Source organism: Monodelphis domestica, chromosome 8 (assembly GCF_027887165.1).
Source record: "Monodelphis domestica isolate mMonDom1 chromosome 8, mMonDom1.pri, whole genome shotgun sequence".
Taxonomy (NCBI): Eukaryota; Metazoa; Chordata; class Mammalia; order Didelphimorphia; family Didelphidae; genus Monodelphis; species Monodelphis domestica.
Genome location: NC_077234.1, coordinates 249423731 through 249446526, shown reverse-complemented (window position 1 = coordinate 249446526; position 22796 = coordinate 249423731). Strand labels below are relative to the sequence as shown.

General features: G+C 35.8%; 1 protein-coding gene across 6 annotated transcripts; it reads left to right on the top strand.

Annotated features, from left to right (window-relative positions):
* Positions 1-1051: 1051 nt before the first annotated feature.
* Positions 1052-13691, top strand: CSNKA2IP (casein kinase 2 subunit alpha' interacting protein). Of its 6 annotated transcripts, none has more exons than XM_056807105.1 (6): positions 1052-1412; positions 6772-6838; positions 8276-8309; positions 9086-9145; positions 11866-11923; positions 12285-13691. In XM_056807105.1, exons 1-5 carry the CDS (start codon positions 1302-1304, stop codon positions 11879-11881), a joined length of 288 nt encoding a protein of 95 aa, XP_056663083.1. In that variant the 5' UTR covers positions 1052-1301; the 3' UTR covers positions 11882-11923; positions 12285-13691. The 6 variants fall into 6 exon arrangements, with proteins under 6 accessions (XP_056663083.1, XP_007500818.1, XP_007500819.1 ...); XM_007500758.3 differs by having other exon boundaries at positions 1136-1412; XM_007500760.2 differs by lacking the exon at positions 1052-1412 and adding an exon at positions 3982-4087.
* The last annotated feature ends 9105 nt before the right edge of the window (positions 13692-22796 follow it).

Here is a 22796-nt window from a genome sequence, read left to right as displayed (position 1 = left end):
GGTACCTCAAAAGCCATCTAATCCAATCCCTTATTTTACAAATTAGGAAACCGAGATCCAGGAAGGTTAAGCTACTTGTCTGATGTTTTCTGAGAATTACTTTGAACAACCAGTAATTTTGATATGGTTTCATTTCATAAGAGCAGTGGTCATGTGTGTGTATTTCTACTGACATTATGACAAGGCAGAAGTCTGATCTTGTTGAGTTAAAGCATATCAATTGGCTTTCTTAGTTCTGTCCCATTTGAGGGCTAGATTTTACTTATGTACGCATATGCTTCATTGTTCCCTTTTTTGTTTTTAATTTTGTAGTTTTAAAGAATGGACATCACTCGAAGGAAATGTGCAAACATTATAGTTCAAAGGATACTTCAATGACCAAAGATATTGCAATGGCTGTTAAAATGTGGGGAAATCAAATAGTTCAGCAATCATTTAAGCCAACATTTGAACAAGATCTTTTATACCAAAGTGCCATCTTGCTTCCATCTTTCTGGCTTTCTGCTCTGGTGTCATTTTACTGGCTTTGTATTCACGTCTCTTATCAACTCTTGGGAAGAAGTGCAGGTAATTTTGAGGACATAAAATTATAAGCAGTTGGTAACACGAGTATTGAATTTAGAAGAGATATTAGAAATGGAAATATGAATTTGGAAGTCATTTCCCTAAAGGGATCATTGGAGGCACAGGAATGAATAAATTGCCAAAGAAGAGAATCTGGAATAAGAGAATAAGGGGACCAAGATCAGACCCAGGGTAGGGCATGCAAATTAAGCATTCTCTAATAGAGCAATTTAGGACAAGACTCAAGAGAGCAAAGCATATTCAATAGACTTGGTTTACTCTCCAAAGATGCAGAAAGTTCAAGGAACATTGTCATCCTTGAACTTTGAAGGGACAATTTCAGTAGGTTGGTGGAGGGTGTTGATGATGATGGTGTCAAGAAAACAGAAGTATTCAGGTGGTGACAAAAAATTATGTGGAGAGATTTTAATAAATTTTACAGAAAGGAAATATGGTCACTTCAAAGTAAGTCACTCAGCTGGAGAGGGGACCAGTGCAACACTGACTGTGAACAATGGACTACTTGCTGGTCTGTGATGTCAGGGTGACCTTAGGTCATTTGTCTGGAACAGAGAACCACAGTGCTCAGTCCTGGTGTAGGTGTTTAAAGAAACACATCTATTTTTTCCTCATCCTCAGGCCACAGTCCTTTCAGGAAAGTCTCCTCTTTCTGATACTTATTTTCTCCAGTTGCTTTGCTTCAATTAGAAACTCACTGGTCCCCTTAGCTTTCCCCTATGAGGGAGACTTGCATCCATGACAGTCATTTCCTTTTGGATTTGCAGAAGTTACTGCTATTGGGGATTATTGAAGTAACATGCTTCTTGCTCTTCTTGAAACTCCTACTGGTAAGGGATATTTCAGATTCAGGACTGGGCAGGGAGGGTAATGGAGAAAGCGTTTGATTTTGGAAAGCAATGGTTGAAAAGACCAGCTGGTCTTCAGAATCAGTCCAGAAGAAACCTTGAGATTCTTTTTTTCCTTAGAGATAGAGAGTGTCTTCCTTCTGGCTCTTCCATAAATCTGGCCAAGAGATCATTTGTAGTGGACAGATTGGGAAACAAGAAGATTCCGTGTGAGAGTATATTCTAAGGAGACTTAAAAGACCAAGATCACTGAATTTGGTTCCTAGTTTGATGATATTTCATGATATCTCTGAAAGTCATTTAAGCTAATTTTAAGTTAAAAAATAAATATTAATTGTTTATGAAGCAAGGTTCATGTGTAGGCACTGGGGACTCAAAGAAACAAAATTGAAACATTTCATGCCTTCAAGGATCTTATTCTACTAAACACAACATGAAGATATATTAAAGGAGTTGCCATACTGGGTGGAGGGGTGGGGAATGATATAGCCCAAAATACAATACCACCCTATGGATTGGTATAAAAAATTAAAAAAACATAGTTTTAGCCATCATCATATTTCAGTTCCATATCAGATTTCTAGGAGAAAAATACATTCACTTGCTAAGTACATGGCATTTAAAAACCAGAAAGTTTGTTAAACATCTTCGAGAGCCTAGATTTAGCTATCTGCAACAGAATCGGGGTATTTTTAGTTTTCCTGAGTTGTGTAGTCTTTGTTTCTACTAAGCCCTTCTAAGCCCATGAGCTAAGTTTTTATTTTCAGGGATGAACTTTAGGTAACATCACATTGGATTTCTTACTAGGAGGAAGGTCTTACATAAAAACTATTTGAAACAGTGAATATATTGGATGATTGCTATCCAAATCATTTAACTCTTAGGAAGCAACTGTTCTCTAATATTTCTTTTAGTCTTAAATTCCATGATCCTATGGAACTCATGATTTCAATGACTCATCAATATCAATAAATATGGATGACTGAAAGTAGAATGCTTCAACCACAGAGTTAACGAAGGGATTTACCTTCCTGTGTTCCTTAGAAATTCTTGACTTCTCTGCACCTGATGGCTGAATTTTCAGAAATCAATAAATTAAGTCTTTTCAATACAAGTATGGAGACAAGAATTTTTGTCCAGGCAGTCAATTTACACTTCACTTAATAATGGTTATATGTCATTACATTTCTATAGTGCAAGTACTTTTGTACACTGATTACTTCATGTGAAGTAGTCAGAGTATGTGGGGCGAGCACCCTTTCCATTTTAGAAATGGGAAAACTGAGATTTAACTTCACAAACTGGCAAGGAGATAAGGCACAATTGCAATAGTATCAAGTACGTCAGTCTAAAATTTCATATATGTGTTTGTACATCTCTCTATTTATCTCTATCTTCCTAGATTTAGATATCTACTTCTGTAGATGTCTTTTCATGCTGGTGATTATTTTATTGACCTCTCTTATAAAGAACAATTATATTATTATATAATTATAAAGACAATTAGAAGAATGAGTATGAAATTTAGAAGAGATTAGGAATGGAGATATAAATTTGGATCTCAACTGCCTAAAGGTGACCATTGAAAGCAAAGGAATGACTAAGATGTCAAGAGATGGAAGTATAGAAAAAGAGGATAAGGAAGTAAAGACAAAACCAGTGGGAGGGGACAGTGGCATTAAGGCTTTCCCAAGAGATGAAGTCAGCTGTGAATGAGGTAGAGGAACACTTTGGGGAAAGCAGCAAAATAGCATCACTGAGAGGAGAGTATGATTAGTAGAAAATGCTGTATCTATATCTCTAGATAGAGCTATGCACAAATCTAGATTGAGATCTGTAGATATGTTTTAATGACAGTTATCTTTTTATTAGAGGCAATATTTTTGTATGTGTTATATGAAAGCATTATAATTTATTTTAGACACTTGCACACACACAAAATATATATTTGTACATATATATTTCTTTTTGTTTGTTATTTGAGGGAAATCTGACTTTTTGTGATGCCATTTGGAGTTTTCTTGGAAAAGATGCTAGAGTTATTTGCCATTTCCTTCTGTATCATTTTACAGATGAGGAACTGAAGCAAATAGGGTTAAGTGACTTGCCCAGGGTACCATGGCTAATTAGTATCTGAGGCCAAATTTGAATGCTGGAAAATCAATCTTCCTGGCTATCCAATATCTCAGCGAGATGCTACATACACAGTGTGTGTGTGTTTTATGTGTGTGTAGGTGGTACAAAGACAAGCAAATGGATTCAATTTCTTATGTAATGATATTACTTTTTCCCTATTTACCTTAATATGAACAAAAGTCAAGTTAATATATACAGAGCTTGGAACACTCAGTAGCTTGCAGCATTGCCTTCTTTCCTCCCCACCCCACCAAAAACAAACAAACAAAAAAAAAAACAAAAACCCAGTTTATACTGGCCTGTTGGCCAGTGTAATGTCAGCTCCCAATAACTTGGTACTCCAGAGATGAGGGATGCAACTCTGACTGCCAGTTGACAATGGGCAGCTCTATGATGTCAGGATGATCTTAGGTCCTGTGAATAAGACGGCATCACAGAATCTAAGTCCAGTTAGTACAGGTGTCTGAGGAAGACCTGTGTGTGTCTAGTTTTCTTTACATCCTGAAACATAATCTGCTCAGGTGAGAGTCCTTGTTGTCTCAATAGGATAGGCTTTGTTTTCCTCATTTGCTTCAAATTCTCTTGGGTATATGCAAAATAATAGAAGAGCGCAGAAAGTAATCAAGCAAAAAGAGGGCAAAATCATTTAAGGGGGGCTGGAGTTTATAGATCATTAAATCTTGTGCTTTTCTTTATTTTTTTAAAGGCAACCATAGCATTAGGGAGCCAGCTTCTGACTCAGGAAGACCTGGGTTCAAGTCTCATCAATGAGATGGTAGGGCATTTGGTGACCCATTAGCAAACCAAAATTTAGTATCAATCTGCATGGGATCTCTTTCACTGGGAGTTTCCTAAAAAAATGTGTGGATGCACTGGTTATATATCCAGTAAAAAAAATAAAGAAAATTACATGAGGTTTCATGCATTTTTTTTATTCCATAGTAATTTTCTGAACTATAATCTACTACTATTCCTGAATGTCTTCTTGCAACATTAAGAAAAGACACACAAGATCAAAAACCAAAATGGTAAACTTGAAGAGCTTCAAATGAAAAATTTAGAATATGGATTATGACTCATTGAAGGTTCTTGAGAGGAATAACATTGTCAGTGGAGTGTTAGGAAAATTCTTTTGTAGCTTTATGGAAAATAGATCGAAGAGGGAAGACTCATTGTAAACCGGGAATCCAATTAGGAATTCTGCTGCATAGTACAAATGAGAGAGGTATTTAAAATATGGACTAGGATGATGCTCTGGACTAGGATGTCAATGTGATTCTAGAAAATATAATGGATTTTAATAAGATATTGAAATAAAATAAACAAAGCTTGGCAATTGATTCAGCAATGGAGGTTGAGTTGAAATAGTTGGAATTAAGAGAGACATGAGACAGGGATACCAAGCAGAAGGCAATTTTTTATAATAGTTTAGACTAAGGTGTGATGAGTGTTGATCTGTGCTAGGCTAGTGTCAGTTTCACAGGACAGAAGGGGCCATATGTGAGAGATGTTAGTTTATTTCAAATTAGCTAGAGTGGGAGTTCATAATATTTTGGGGGTCCTGGACCCCTTTGGTATTCCGAAGATTATGGGTTCTTTCTCAGAATAACATTTTTGAACTCATAAAATAAAGTAGATAGGAAGGCAAAGGGAATCAGTTATAGAATATTGAAAGTGCTATTGAAGAAAATAAGTTTAAGTTCATAGACCATAAGAACTCCTGGACCAGAATACCCCGTACCATTAGGAACCATAGACCTAAAATCGATGTCCTCTATTCTACCCAATACCATCCAGTTCTGCCCTCAGCGTCCCAGCAGGATATGCATCATCTCCTGCACCCTGGCTAGAATGCTCTCTCCTCATTTCTGTTTTAGTTTCCTCAACTTTCTTCAAGTCTCAGCTCAGTTTGGATCTTCTGCCGGAGAGCTTTTTCAGTCTTCGTCATTCTGTTGCCTTGTCTGCGATTATTCATGTAGATCTGTACTGAGTTATATGGTGCACCTCATTAGAACACTGAACTCATTAGGGCTAGGGATTATTTTTACTTTTCTTTGTATTCTTAGTATTTATCACAGTGCTGGCACATATATATGAAGGATTCAATAAATGCTTTGATCGATGAATTCTTTTGAGAGTCCAGCAAGTTTAATGAATAACTTAAGGTCGTCCATCCACATTTGGGAGCATCTAAGAACACTCAAGAGTCTCAGCTAGAAGGAGCTAGAAATAGACTCTTACTTTCTCTAGGTCACTTGGTCTTACGTTCTCTCATAGCCATCCATCTATCCATCGCAGTTCAAACATTTTAGTAAAAACAGGATGACAATTCTGTTTTCTATTTTCTTTTTAATCTACATATTTCTTTCAAAATGTTTTAGCTTTTATTTCCTTATTTATTTTATTTATTTAATTTTATATTATTTTATATTTATATTTATATTATATTTATTGTATTTCCTTATTTCTTCTTGCTCTGAATGAGGACCGATGAAAGAAAACAAAATAAAGGAAAAAGTTATTCTACTGTAATTAGTAGTCCACAGGAACATGGAATATTAGAGAAAATCTAATGTAAACCATTTATTTTGTGTAAATAAGGAAATGGAGCATGTGCGAATTGTGACAATATCATCAGAGCATAGTTTAGAGAAAGAAAAGGAGGAAGCTTTTGTGCTCAACTTCTTCATTGTTACAGATGAAATTGTTCCAGAAGGGTTTAAATGACTTGTCCCTCACGGTTACACAGGATTGAAAACAGGCATTGAAGTTCAGGCCCTGTGTTTCTAAATTTAATACTTAGTTCTAGGATATTTTTACAAGATTCAGCTAATTGTGGGTTTTAGCTAAATAGAATACATAGAAAGAAACATTGAGATAAAAAAGATCTCACTGACATAAATCAAAGGGACTGTTAAAAATTGCTCTCCGGGGGCAGCCAGGTGGTTCAGTGGATAGAGAACCAGTCTAGATATGGGAGGTTTTGAGTTCAAATGTGGCCTCAGACAGTCCCTTACTCTGTTACCCTGGGCAAATCACGTTACCCCAATTGTCTAGCCCTTACCTCTCTCTTCTGCCGTGGAACTGATAGCATCAATTCTAAGACAAACAGAAGGGTTTAAAAAAATTATATCCAGGGAACTGAACCCAGATATGAGAGTCTTTAAAAGTGGCCTCTGGACACTTTGTACCTTTATTTTAATAGGTATTGTTTCCTGAAGAAAACAACTCTAGGAGATTGAAGCGAAGAAGATGGAGGAAACTGCCTGATGGTGAGAACTCAGGTTTTCAGCCTCAAAAGCTTCTTCTCTCATCTGTTTTTAAAATGATTTTTTTCAAGTTACATGTAAAAACGTTTTATAATATTTATTTAAAATTTTTTTGAGTTCCAAATTTTCTCCCATTCTACCCCCCCCTCCAAGATGGCCAGCAATTTGATATGCTACATGAGTAGTCATATGAAACATATTTTCATATTGTGTTGTGAAAAAAACAGACCCCCCCAACCCCAAAGTCCATAAAATAAAATGAAATTAAAAAAAAACTCTGCTTCAAGCTGCATTCAGACTCCAATTCTGTTTCTGGGGGTGGACAACATTTTCCATTAAGTTCTTCCAAGTTGTCTTGGATATTGCTGAGAATAGCCAAGTCATTTACGAATTATAATCATATCATTGTGCACTTCTGGTTTTGCTCATTTTACTTTGTATCAGTTCATGGTAGTCCTTCCAAGTTTTTCTGAAAGTGTCCTGCTCATTTTTTTAACTTTTCTTATTTTTTTCAATAACTTACACATAGAAATAATTTTTGATGATTGTTATCTGACATTTTGCAATTCCGATTCTTCCCCTTGTCATTCTTTTTTTTGGAAATTTCTGATTGTTTCTATGACTTATTCTTGGACCTACTCATTGTTTAATATTATTTAGTGTTCAATTAGTTTTAAATCTGTTTTCATGGTCTTTTACTAAATATAAATTTTTATTACATTATGATCTGAACTCATCTAGTTTGTCATTTCTTATGGTGCAACAGTATTCCATTACAACCACATGTCATGACTTATTTAGCCATTCCCTAATTGATAGACATTCTGCTGTGTCCAATTTATTTCCCCAACAAAAAAGAGCTGCTAAAAATATTTTTGTATATGTAAGTAGGTCCTCTCCCCCATCTCTAATCTCTTTGGGATACAGACCCAGTAGTGGTATCGTTGGGCCAAAGGGTACACATAGTTTTATGGCCCTTTGGACATGGTTCCATAGTACTCTCCAGAATGGTTATATCAGTTCTTCTATCAACCATGTATTAGTGTTCCATTTTTCCCATATCCCCTCCATCTTTTTCCTTTTTATTTATATTAGCCAATCTTGATAGGCATGAGATAGCATCTCAGAGTTATTTTATTTTGAATTTTGCTATGATTCAAAGTATTTTTTCATTTGACTATCAAAAGTTTTAATTTTTTTCTTTCAGGAATTGCCTATTCATATCATTTGACCATTTATCCATTGGGGAATGCTTTGTGCTCTTATAAATTTGACTTAACTCTCTACATATTTGAGAAATGGGGCCTTTGTCAGGGATACTGTTATAATTTATTTCCCAAGCTTTTTCCCCCCGTTTAATCTGTTAGTACAAACCCTTTTTAAAATTTAATGTAATCAAAATTATCAATTTTTTTCCTCATGATGTTCTCTCTTTTTTAGTCATGAATTCCCCCTATTTCCATAGGCCTGACAGGTAACTATTCCATCTTCTCCTAGTTTGTTTATGGTATCATTGTTTATTTCTAAGTGTTCATTTAGACTTTATTTAAGTATATTTTCATATAGAGAGTTCTTCCCCCAAGGCCTAGATCTTTGGGTTTGTCAAATACTAGTTTACTATGGACATTTAATCTGTGTTTTTGAATATTTAACCTATTCCATTGATCCACTATATTTTTTAGCCAGTACCAGATTGTTTTGATGATTTCCATTTTATAATGCAGTTTGTGATTTGGTACATTTAAGTAGTCGTCTTTAAAATTTTTTAAATTAATTCCTTTGATGTTTTTGACCCTATGATCTTCCAGATGTATTTTATTATATTTTATAGCTCTTGGAAATATTTTTGGGTCATTTGATTGATATGCCACTGAATAAGAAAATTAATTAACTAGCATTGTTATTTTTTATATTGGCTCTGCCTACCCCTGAGCAATTAATGTTTTTTTAATAGTTTTCATTTGACTGTGTGAAAAGTGTTTTATAATTCTGTTCATATAGTTGTTGGATTGTTTTAATAGGGATGGCCCCAGGTCCCCAGGTATTTTATATTGTTTATGATTACTTTAAATAGAATTTCTTTTTCTGTGTCTTGCTGTTTGATTTTGTTGGTGGTAAATATAAATGTTGATGATTTATATGTTTATTTTATTGCATTATAATCTGAAAAGTGCATTTAGTATATTAACTTTTCTATCTTTAGTTTTGAGAATTCTGTGCCCTAATAATACATCATCAATTTTTATGTAGGTCCCAAGCAGTGCTGAAAAAGAGTTATATTCCTTCCTATTCCCATTCAACTTTCTCCAGGTACCTATCATATTTAAACTTTCTAAAATCTGATTTATTCCCTTAAAGGCTTCATTTTTTTTTTATTCAATGTGTCTACTTCTGAGAGGGAAAAGTTGAGGCCCTGAATATTGTCTATTTCCTCCTACAACTCATTTAAATTTTCCTGAAAGAATTTTGATGCTATACCTTTTGGTGCATATCTCTTTTGGTATTATTACTTCATTATCTATGGTATATTTTATCAAGATGCATTTTCCTTCTTCATCTCTTTTTAAAGTCTATTTTTGCTTTTGTTTTGTCTGAAATGATGATTGTTACCCCTGATGTTTTTTAACTTCTGCTGAAGCATAATAGATTCTGTTTCATTCCTTTATTTTAACTCTGTGTGTGTTTCTCTGCTTCCAGTGCATCTCCTAAATAGTATATTGTAGGATTCTGGTTTTAATCCACTTTGTTATCTTATTTTTTTATAGGTGATTTTATCCCATTCACATTTACAGTTATGATTACTAACATAAATATCCCCCTCCATCAAATTTTTACCCATTCTTTCTCTCCTTTCACTCTTTCTTTCATGTTTTGTTTCTGATCACTACCTCCCTGACACCACCTTCCCTTCTTCTACTCCCCACTTCCTTCTCTTATCCTTTTTCCTTCTTACTTCCCTGTACAAATATATATATATATATATATATATATATATATATATATATGATAGCTTTCTATGCCTAATCAAATGTTATTACCTCTTTGAGTCAATTCTGATGAGAATAAGGTTCAAGTGTTGCATGCAACTCACCTTGCCCCCATATTCCCCTCCACCGTAAAAGCTCTTTTGTGCCTATTTTATGTGAGATAATTTATCCCACTGTACCTCTCCTTTCACCTTCTCCCAATGCATCTCTCTTTCTCACCCCTTAATTTTGTGTTTTTGGATATTTTACATCATAGTCAATTCATATCTTTGCCTACTCTCTATGTATATTAGCTGCCCTAATAATGATAAAGTTCTTAGGAGTTACAAGTATCATCTTCCCATTTAGAATATAAAAAGTTTAATTTTATTGAATCCCTTATAGTTTTTCTTTCCTGGTTATTCTTTTGAATAGCCAAATTGAAAGCCAAATTTTCTTTTTGGCTACAGGCTTTTCATTAGGCATGCTTTGAAATTCTTTGTTTTATTCAATATTAATTTTCACCCCTGATGGATTATATTCAGTTTTGCTAGGTAGGAAATTCTTGGTTGTAATTTTAGCTCCTTCATTCTCTGGAATATCCTATTCTGAGTCCTCCAAATCTTTATCATAGAAGTTGCTAAATCCTATTATCCTAAATGTGGCTCCATGATATTTGAATGTTTCTTTCTGACTGCTTGCAATGTTTTCTCCTCAACCTAGGAGCTAATACAGATGTCCCACTCTGTCCCCCTAGGATATTACCAGGAGATCCCACTTACAAAATTAAACATAAGGATTCTTATATACCCACTTAGATAAGACCCTCTTTTATAGGCATAAAAACTTCTAGCAAATATGTGCTCTGAATTCCCTAACCTATATCTGGGTCATGTTGATTCTACCCACTGATCTTGCACTTAGCAACAATGTTTCATTGACTATCTCCCTAGGCTTCCTGTCTGTTGTTAGGTTTTATGGAAACATGTATGTTGAGAATGAAACTGTGTGCCAAGTAGATGTGTGATCATGAGGGTATAAAATAAAACCAGGCCACAGCTAAGGTGGAGCAGTTTATCCTGTGAAACCTGTGCTGCATGTTGAATGCAAAAGCTATGTCCCATGCATCATTCTGCTGACACTATCCCGCCTCCAAGACCCTATCCCTGTGGGAGACTGGCCCATCCCACAGCAGAAGCTAAAAGTTCAGACATTTTTGTGTGGTTTCATGGGTGGTCTAGGTACCAAATGTGAGGATACAAGGAATCACCTTCTTCCCTTAGGCTTCCAGTCAGAAGACAAGTATGAGCAACAGTGGTAGAGATAAACTATGCTTAGTAGAATCAGCAGTGTATCTTCACTAAATTGCTTTATTTTCTTTATTATTCTACTCTAGCCTACAGCTCAATAAATGTCATTTTGTTAACTTTAAAGATGTTCTATGAAGAGGCAGCTGGGTGGCTCAGTGAATTGAGAGTCAGGCCTAGAGACAGGAGGTCCTAGGTTCAAATCTGGCCTCAGACACTTCCCAGCTGTGTGACCCTGGGCAAGTCACCTAACCCCTATTGCCTAGCCCTTATCACTCTTCTGCCTTGGAGGCAATACAGGATTTTGACACCAAGACAGAAGGTAAGGGTTTAAAAAAAATGTTCTATGAAAGTCTCATTTCATTCCATCTCCAAACTCCAAACTCCAAAAACTGCCATACTAGTTTGATTCAAAATGAACCTTAAGTACATGCAGACTTTCTTCCATTTGGAGGAAGTGAGTTTTGTTGTGGACTTTTTGAGTTTAACAACTATGGGGTATCAAGTGGAGACATCCAGAAGGCACTTGATGTTGGTGGTTTTCTAAGAACACAATGACTTACAATAACCGACTTGGTATAGTAAGTTTGCTATCACAGTCCCTTCAGATGCCTCCTATTCCATTTCTGCCTTTTCCCCCAAATTTGTCCTCCCTATACAAGTTGGATGCATTTCTTTATGCCTTTGATCTTACACACACAGCCTCTGTAGAGATCAATGGACTCTTTCCAGCTCACATCATGTTGATCTTTTTCAGGACCCTGTGTTGCTGAGAAAACCTGGAGGCTACAATCCTTAAATCAAAGGATTGAAAGGTAAAGTAGCAAATCCCTTACCTTCCCCACTGTTCCTCTAGTTCCCAGTTTTTGCAAGGACATGCATGGTTAATGGACTTGAGAAAGTATATGAACTGCAACTCAACAGACTTTTATTTTTGGCCTGGGTGATCATGGTGGTATCCTTTGAATGTTTTCTCATGACTTTCTAGAATCATATTTCCTCTCTTTGGGTTATAAATTAATGAAACATGTTTCTATCTGAATTTTCAGGTTGGTTTCTGGAATAGAGTAAGACCACTTCCTGGTTCAGCTAATATCCTGTTGAATTATATGTTGTCTCCTTTTGGTTTAGCAATCAGTCTCTAACATGTAATGTTTCCCCCCTCTGCTACCCCAGGAAGAAGCTTATTAACAAGTTAACCAACAACACCAGGGGAACAGAGCTAAGTCACCACCCACCATCTTATTTCCGCTATTATCCTATGTTAGGAGGACAATTATTAGGTGGAGGTCAAAAAATCTGGCAAAAGAAGTACTTAAAGAAGGGGCCTTTGGACTTCAAAGTCCTGCTAGGAGATCTGACAGGTATTAAAGCTTTATATCCCCAAGACAAGCACTCTCAAAAAAGACTCCACCAGATAAGACCATCGAGTAACACTCGCCAGATTGCACAATTACCTTGCTCTACACACCCCCGGCTCATGTCTACCCCAACACTCTGCCTCTGTCATCAAAGTAGGTCATCATCATACTTTAAACATTGGGCCATGTCTCCACTGAAACCCAAACATCAGGTTAAGATTCTACAAAGTCCCAAACAGACCAAAGTCATGTCTCCTAGAGAGCCATCATGGAGTTTATTTTACCTTAAACCATGCGTAGTGGATGGTATGATTATCCCTAATGAAATTGTTAAGAACATAGTCAATTCCATCCCCCAGAGCAGGATCCACAGAGACATCCGAAAGCAGATTCTCTTGAGGTGGATGAGGGGGCGTCCTAATCCTCAGCCTGGCCCCCGTTTGTCATCAGTTTATACAGTCTGCTTAGTTTGTGCCTCCTGGATCCGATATGGCTGTTCCCATGTGAAGGGAAGAAAAGACCCTAATGGAGCGAAATTAGTTGCCATACCTACACCTCTGCCTGGTTCTGAGGGGGAAATGGGTGTGAGGTTAGTTCTCCAAATTCCACAATCAAAATCAAGCTCCATTTCTTGGCTTCCATGTCCTAGTTATACAGAACAGCGTCCTCAGGGCCCTACAGAAGACTATGACACTGTCATCACACCTGAGGGAGAGAAGAGTCAGGAGGCTCTCGTCCTTACTGAGGCTACTACTACTACTACTACAATCCAGGCTCCTACTTTTTCAATACAATCTATGAGTCCTGCCATTCAACACCAGAGTATAAACCACCAGTTCCAGGGTGTTAAATGGCTGCTTTATATAAAAACAATGACTGGGCCTCTACCTCAGTATCCACCTTCTTCACCTTCCTCTTCCTCATCTTCCCCTTTCTCTCCATCATCTTCTTTCTCAGACTGTGTGTCCTTTGAATCATTTTTTTACCATCGACTACCTCCAGGAGTCTATTGGCTTGATTTTATCTATAACAAAGATCACCAAGCAAGGGAAAGAAGAATCTCTGAAAGACACCAGCCCTCAGGAGGAAAAATACCTACAAATAGCACCACCAAAAAACTGCCCAGAGAAAAAGCACCAACAGGATCTGGGACATTCCTCAAAGCAGTCCTGGAAAAATTTCAAAATAACATTTTCAAATTAAATTAACATCTTTTCTCCTCCCTTGTGTATCTCTGAAATATGATGGAGTTTGCAACTCATTTTTATTTGTATTCAGGCTGGAAGACATTGATCCTAGCTTTCCTTTGGGGGGTTGCAAGCGACTAAGTGATTAGTGACCTTCCTAATAATCAGGAAGAACAGTCTCCATAGTCTCCCTTCCTTCCTCCCCCATCCCCTCCTCTTCTGGCTTCTAGCCAGACAGATTCAGTTCAGAATGAATGAAGCCAAGGACTGCATTCTTTGCCTCCTCTACTCTAACTCTGTAATAATACAAATAATATATTGTTTTATGTGTGAATGTATTTTTTAATTTTTTTATGGGTTTTATAAAGGGCTTTATAAAGACACCTGTCAAATCAGTAAGCTATTGATTATTTTTCCTAATGTAAGTTCTGGCCAAATAAAACCTATACCCACACATCTCAGTGGTGCCATATTCAGTATTCTTTTTCTGTTGTGCTTTTTTCTTACTCTTCTGTGTCCATTGCAGTGATTACAATTGCCCCATTTGCCTTTTCGGGAGTACATCTTTTTTTTTTTCCCCCATGTAGGGAGAAGTTTGAATTGAAATCCTATTTGGATAAAAATTAATGAAAGGATGTTAAATCCAATTACAGACTTCATTGAGCTCTCATAATTGTAACCCCATTAACAGTCAGTAAGTTCTGGCTCCTAATTGTATGGACTTTGGTATTCTCCTGCTGCCCCAGTAGCATCATACATTTGTATCCAATTCCAAACTCACCCCTTTTCCCTGACCTGCAGATCATCATCATTCAATCGCATGGCCAACTCAACCGCAGCTTTCAGTTTTCTAGCTATTTGTTGTTTGGTTGTTTTAGTGATAATTTGTCATGACTCCCATGGCTTTCTTTTAAATCCTCAGAACTTTCCAAAGGAATTCCCATCCTTGCTGCCTTTGCTTAGCCCAGGTTTGCTTCTACTTAGCAAAAGTCCTTAAGATAAGCTAATTGATGGTGATGTCTTAGAAATCATTCTATTCCTGTTGTGAAAGGGACATCCCTAAACGTCTAGGAGTTGATACACAGAAGTAGGGGTACAGCCGCTCATTGTGCGGCAGCTAATTTTTATAAGACAGTAATAGTAATCAAGATTGCATATGAGGCAGCAATCCAACTAGATAAAGTTAAGAGAGATAAGCAAAGAAACGTCATTATGCTTGCAAGCATCATAGTCAATGAAGTAATAGTAGCACTTACTATGTGCTCGCTGAATATCATAGCATCTAAGAATATGAAGAAAAAAGTTGTGGGAATAGACAGAAAAGCTATAATAGTTGGAAACCTCAATGCATTAATTTCAAAACTAAACAAATGTGACAAAAATATAAAAGCCAGAAGGCAAGTACCTAAACAGAATTTTATAAAATTTAGGTATGATAGAACTTGTAGCAGTCCACCCCTAGCTATGGGCAAGGGGAACAGTTGGTATGTGCAGATTGCTTTAAAAGAGAGCATGCTCAGGCTTGAGCATGCTCAGTATTGCTCATGGCTGGGAAGGCCTCTGACCCTTGACCCCAGCTTCCCCCAGGTTAGGCGGGAAAACAGGTTTCTTTGTGCTCCCCTGGTTAAGAGAAACCACACCTATGCCTTGTCATTAACCAATGAGGATCATCCCTATGTACTGTGTATATTTGCATATCAAAGGGTATATGTAACCCAGCAAGCTCCGCCTCTAGCTCTCTCTCTCTCTCTCTCTTTCAGGCTAGCTGATGGCTATCCTGGCAGGAGCTTGGCCTCCATCTTTAATCTTTCTCTATTCACCTCTCTGACCTGTGTGGTATTAAATGTGGATCTCTGGACTGGTAAAAGCCTTCGGAAGGGTCCTTTGATCAGAGCTTAGCTGTGGCTCATGGAAAATTAATAAAGACTCATTGCTGCCACCTCATATCTCTAATTTGACTCCGTCATCCCCCTCGTGGTATCTAAAACTTCTATCCTGTCTCTATCTTCCTACCTTAAAGCTTCTCTCCCCTCTGAGGAAGCTTTAGAACTGAATAGGAATAGAAAGTATATTTACAAGTTGTATAGCTTTAAAAAAATTTACTACATACTAAAGCATAAAAACTCATAAATATTGAGAAAGGCAGAAATATTTTTAAAAATAATTTATTTACCACAATTACATTTAAAAATGGCATTTGCACAAAGGATTTTAACTTGAATGGAAACTAATTTAATCCTAAAGAGCAATGAAGAGAAGCAAGATAATTTAAAAGAATAAAATAAAAAAAAACCAGACATGCCAAAAATTTAGTGACACAATTAAAACATTTCATAGAGGAAAAGTTATGTGTCTTTATTCAACAAAAGTAAAAGAACAAATCAATGAATTGGATGTGTAAGAACAACTAATAAAAACCCTTAAATTAAAAGCTCCCACTAGAGGCATTGAGATGGCTCAGTGGAATGAGAACCAGATCTAGAGATAGAGTTCCTGATTTCAAATTTGACCCAATTGCCCAGCCCTTACCACTCTTGCCTTGGAACAAATACTTAGTATTGATTCCAAAACAAAGGTAAGGATTCTTAAAAAAAACTCTAAATAAAACAATTTGTGAAGTATGGATATTAATTGTTCTTTAAAAGTTTCATAGAATTCTGTGAATCCAACAGGATCAGGAGTTTTTCCTTTGGTCATTCCTTTATACTTTATATCTTTTTCTGAGACTTTTTATCTAGTCTTCTTAAGATTTTATGTTTTGTTTTAACATTCCTTTTTGGTACTCTTAAGTTTTGTTTGCATATAATTGTGCATAATAGATTCTAATTATTCTCTTTATTTCTTCTGCTTCTGTTGTAAGGTCACTTTTCATTTACTTTTTGATTTGTTTTCTGCTCCCTTTAACAAGACTAGCTATTAGCTATTAGGTTATTAACCTTTCAACATTATTAGCTATGAAGAATCAATCAGACTTTTATCATTTCTGTAGTCTTTCTGGGTTTTGATTTATCTACTTCTTTAATTTTAATATCCCCTCTTTTGTGCTTATCTTGGGTTTATGTATATTGCCTTTTTAATTATATAAAATATACTCAGTTCTTCAATCTTCTTTTTCTGTTTTGTTAATGTATGTTTGTTGGGATTTTAATTGTCCCTGAAGCCTGCTTTTGGTGCCTCCCAGAAATTTTGTTATGTTTCATCATCATTTTCTTTACATATGACTATTTTTGTGATTTATTCCTTAACCATTTACTCATTACTTAGGATTTCACTGTTAAGTTTCCATTTGGGTATATTTCTTCTGTTGACTGGAATATGGTAGATGCTTTATAAATGCTTATTTCTTTCTCCAACCCTTTCCTGAATGACTATTTTAATGAATTATAAATGCATAAAACATATATTTACTTTTCATTCCCTTTAAAATGTTTTCAATATTGAATGGTCAATTTTTGTAAAAGATCTGTGTAGTACTAAAAAATACATATATTCTTTTTTTAGCTCCATTTAGAAAATTCTGTCTTCATTTCTATATTTTTCTTTTTTTTAGTCAAAACTGAGAGACTCATATTACCATATATTCTAGTTCAGTTAATATTTCCTTTCTGAGTTGGGATGCTATAAGGCATTTGGACAATATCCATTTAATACTGATATTGGTTAGTTGTCTAGATTCCTTTCATCAGTAGTCTTCATTTCCTCCCCTTTAAATTTTTTGAATGTTTGTTTTTGTTTTGTTACATAAAAAAGCAGCCTCTGCTCTTCTATATTCACTTGATGTATAGCAAAATTTTCCTCAACTCTTCATTTATATTTTCTATATCTTAAAAAAAAACATTTCTTGTAAGTAACATCTCTATTTCCTTTAAGTCTTTTATGAATCTTAATCTATCAAATAATAAGGAACATATGCAAGCTAAGATAATTACTTAATTGGATTAGTTATCCAAATTGAATAGTTCTGGACCATGTCCTACTAGAAGGAAAATATATTTGTGCAACTATTAACTCCGTCTCCTACTATACCTACATTAACAAATGAGGAAGTAAGCCCCCAATAAATAGAAGTTCCTCATATAAATAAAAATGGCCAGACAAATTGTGGTAGACAAATGTAATTGTGAGAAATGATGCCCATGATCCGTACCAAGAAGTATGGGAAGATTTACACAAATCTTGTATGTATGTATGATGTAGAGTGAAATAAATAAGCCAAGAAAGCAACACACACAATATTTAAAACAATATAAATGGAAAGAATAATCACATACAAAAAATAAAAAAATGTAACAAAATTATGAAGATCTATTAGAATTTTTTTCACATATTGTGTAAATTCTTATATATTAGGAAGAATTATTATATATTCCTGTGTCTGGAATCTGGATCAGAAAAAGCATCTAGTCTGAGTTTTTTGCATTTTCTTTGTCCTTGGGAATCCTAAGGGATATTTTCCTTTTTTAACACAATTTGGCTAATAAATGAAGGGGACAAGGGCACCTTTCCTGTGTACTTCACCTAGGTACTGTGGGAATGGGGAAGAGTAGATAGGTTGATGGACAACCTCTTAATTAGCTATCACCAATGATGTCTTAGGATGCTCAAGGGAGAGGAAACCTATTTATAAGCTGCCTGACCCAGCTCAGGTCAACCTTGGTCCTGAGAGAGCCATGGAGACCTGTATCATTTTATTGGTTATTATGCTGCTGCCCTAACCAATAAACCTGATATAATCAATAAACTCATATTTTTACCCCAAAATCAGCCTCTGGAGATAATTTTAATAGTAACAAATCAAACAGGATTTGAATGAGGAGATATGAGAGAGCATCTCTAACCATTTCTTCATGGATATGAGAGGTTCGTAGATATAACACACAAAGGGGAGATATGTGTGTATGTATTTTAGATTTATGTATCAAATAGTTCATGATCTAAAAAGCAGAAGACACTAATAAAATCATTTTTAAAAAGACTATGGCAAGGAGGAATAGTGCTATAGACTGAAGAATGGCAAATGTTATCTTGATTTTCACAAATACCCTAAATCTGGGGTCTTTGAGCTACAAGCTGAAATATTTGGTCCTGGAAAAGATGGTGTTGATGATGTTGAGATACCAAGGTTGATTCTGGTTCCTCAGTACCTCTCAGTGAAGGAGGCCAATGAACCTGCTTCACTGTGACCAGGGCACCGTCCAATCTCCTAGACAGGATTGTACAAGACAGGACAGGGATTTATTTTGAAAACCAGGTAAATTGAAGGGGATGATTAAGGTATTAGGTTTCCCTACATCTAAGGGTTCTAGCTAGCCTCCCACCTCCTAAAATCTCCTCACAGATATTTCTTCTTTTGCTTCCACACTCCCTAGGCCTTGACCTGTCTGTCTAAATTCCCAGGGTTGACTGGCTAACCGGACACTACTAAATCCTCCCAGATTACTTTGTCAGATGAAACAGGTCTTCTGAGTAGCTTCAGGGTGAACCCTTCATGGCAGAGTTCAACCCTAGTAGGGTCAGGCTGGAGTTGGCTTCTGGCCTTCCCCACATAGACAGTTTGGGCAGGCTAGCTGGTCAAAGCTCTTCTGAGTAGACAGGCACTTTCAGGAAGCAGGAACACTTATGATTTCACAGCAAGAAAGGGGTTTCTCCAGGCAGGAACAATAGAAATAAAGAAATTCAGCTCCAGGGGATAGGAACCAAATCTCTTCAGCTTCAGAGAAAGAGAGAGAGAGAAAGAAGAGGGAGGGAGGTGGAATTCCAGCTCTAGACAGCCCAAGAGACAGGAAGTCTAAATGCTCCCACTTTTTATCCCTTCTCTGTATTCTAGAACTCTTGTCCCTTCGTTCTTAGCATGCGGCCAGTTCTCTCTTTGTAAAATTTCTCTCTTTCACATGTTGCAAACCCATTTCTCTTCGTCCCATACTACAATCCACCCTTTGAACAAAACCAAAAATCATTTTGAAAAAATGTTTTGGTATTTGTTCACCGATAAAACATAAATTCCCCTTATTGTGATCCTATGCTAGTATTCTTACCCAAAATAACAAACAAGCCTACACTCACTTACCTTATCCTAGTCTTACTACCTTATGCTAAGGAGTATAAATAAGGAAAAGAAAGGAAAGGGATTTACCAAAACAGTTACAAAGATCAAAACAAAATGCAAACATTTGCAACAACAAAACAAGCAATAAAAATTCTGAAGTACAAATTCAAAATGCAAAGTATAAAAGAATGCAATAAAAATCCAAAAATTCAAAATGCAAATACAAAAAACTTTTGCAAAAATAATTGGTAAAAAAGACCAAACAACCGATGCTAACCTAATACACAAAACAATCTTACCTAAAATATTATAGTAATATAAAAATGTGAAAATAGAAAAATTACAAAAAAATGTAGCATAAGTTTTTATAAACACCAAAATCTATCTGACTAAAAAGAAAACTTATGCAAAATGCATTTAAAAAATCTAAGTTGGACAATTCAAAACAAACTCTTCTTATGCCAAAATCCTATTGCTTTTACAGAAAACAAAACTGTCTACATAGAACTTTGAAACTGAATATCCTATTTTAAGATTTAAACTATTGCAACAGTTTAACTATGTACATATCTATTTTACATAATCTTTATACATATACATATATTACATGCATATATGTTATATATATATACATACATATAGATTTGTAAAAAACTTTTGCAATATAGCAACTATGGACAATCTAACATACAAATGTACAGAACTATTATAAAATATCCAGAAACATATACAAACCATATACAAACTATGTATGTATGTACACGTATGCATACTCACTATATTATAATGTCATCTCAAACTATGTTACAAATTATTTACATGTATGTACATAACTATTTACACGTGTGTGTAATGTGTACTGCAAACCATAACCCTTTTGTGAATCTTAAACCCTAATCTCTCTATGTATGCCTATATGTTGTCTGATGTTACCTAAACAGAATATCTCAAATCAAACCTTCTATTTAGGTAAGACCTTATTGAAACTAATGTATATAGCTATTCCACTGTTATCCTAACCAGTACCTAATTGTATCCATTTATCTCTATGGATACCTTTGCTTAATGAAGATCTTTTAGCAGTTAGTGAGTAATATCTCCTAATTACGTGCATGTTGGATGTCACCATACCTACCAAACTCTTATGTTGCCTGTTGACTCTCTTCTGTCTTCATAATCCTTGATAGTATTATGTGGTGTTGCATGGAACTAAAGTGGAAATGTGCATGTTATAAATGATGCAGTATCTCACTGTCATGTGTCCATTAACCATCTGCTCCTCTTCTGTGTAGAATACTTGTGTAAAGTCTCTCTTACCCTGTTACCCTGCTTCAGGTCAGCTACTTTTTTTCTGACTCTTCTCACTGAACTTCCTGACTGATGCTCTCCTATATATACCTGCTTGCTATCTCTTCTTCTTTTTCTTCTTCTTCTTCTTCTTACATATCTATTTCTCCTTCTCCTTCTTCCCTGTGAGCTAGTTTTATGTGCGATCAATGAAACCACGAATCTCCGGCTAGGACTTTAATTGCTGAATGTGAAGTTAAAATTATGGGGTAAGTTTGTTGTGTGGCTGATGTTTTTGCAAAGTTCTTAACATTCTTAACATTTAATCACCTGGCTTAATGTTGTGCAAGGAATAATCCAGAGGACCAGACTAGACTCATACTCCCATGGCATAAAGTTCTTTTATCCTTTCTTACAAAGCAACTATGTAGGAATCAATTTGCATATCCCGTCCTAACTTTGAGGCATAAGCAGTTTTGCAAGTTTTGACTTGCAACAGTAGATGACCATATAACATTTCATATGGTAATGTATGTAAATCAACTTGAGGTCTAGTTCTTAGGTAAAACACTGGTATTGAAAGAATATCTGGCCATTTGAGATGAGTCTCTGTACAAAGTTTTCCCACCATTGTCTTTATCACTCTATTGAACATTTCAACTTGTCCAGAGCTCTGTGGGTGATAGGACACATGAAATTTTGCTGTTATACCTACATTTTCATACACTTTCTTTAACACTTCATGCGTAAAGTGTGATCCCTTGTTCAAGTCTATGGAGAATGGAATCCCAAATCTAAGAATAATCTACCTTAGCAATACTTTTACTACAAAGCCTGCTGTGTTTGTAGTAGATGGAAATGCTTCAGGCCACATTAACTTATCCACCAATACCAAGCAAAACTTGTATTTCCCTGCCTTTGGCATGCTAATGTAGTTTATCTACAAATTTTCAAATGGAGAGTATGCTAGGGGTCTTCTTTCTAAATCTTTCTTTCTAAATGCTACCTAAATTTAATCTTTAACAGATAGAACAGCTAGTTCAGACCCTGCTTGCAATGGTACTAATTCCTGGGGCAATCCAAGTTTGTTTTATTGTGTCCACTAATGTCTGAGTGCCAAACTGTTCTTTCTTATGGATTGCTTAACATATATGGTTGTGAAACTCATTTGGCAAGATTGGTTTTCCAGTGTCTGTGACCCACATGCCATTTGCTTCTCTAGTTCCAAACTTTTCTTTCCATGTTTGAATCTCAGAGTTCAGATATGCTTTTTGGAGATCTGTTGACTCTATGATGGAAAGATTCATGATATAAAATGGAACTTTTTGGGCTGCATATTTTGCTATTACATCAGTCCTATAATTTCCTTTTGACACCAGGTATCTACTAAAAGTATGTCCTCAGCAGTGTATCATAGCTATCTGTTTTGGCTTTTGGATAGTTGCTAGCAACTGTTATTATTTCTGCATGCGCTATTTGCTTTCCTCCTGCTATTATGAACCCATTATATTTTCAAATTGAACCTTGCATGGCAGATCAAAAACACATATCGAGAGTCTATATTAGCCACTTTGCCATCCGCAAGAATGCAGGCTTGCTTCAATGTAATCAGCTCAGCCTCTAAGGGACTTATGTTTTTGGGTAGTGAGGCATACCATAGAGTCTCAAACTCCATGATTACTGCAGCTCCCATGTATCTGATACCATTGTGCATGTATGAAGACCCATTGGTAAAAAGTACCAAGTTGGGATTTCGAATAGGCGTATCTTTTAAATTGTGCCTTGGTTGGTCTACCAGTTTAACCAC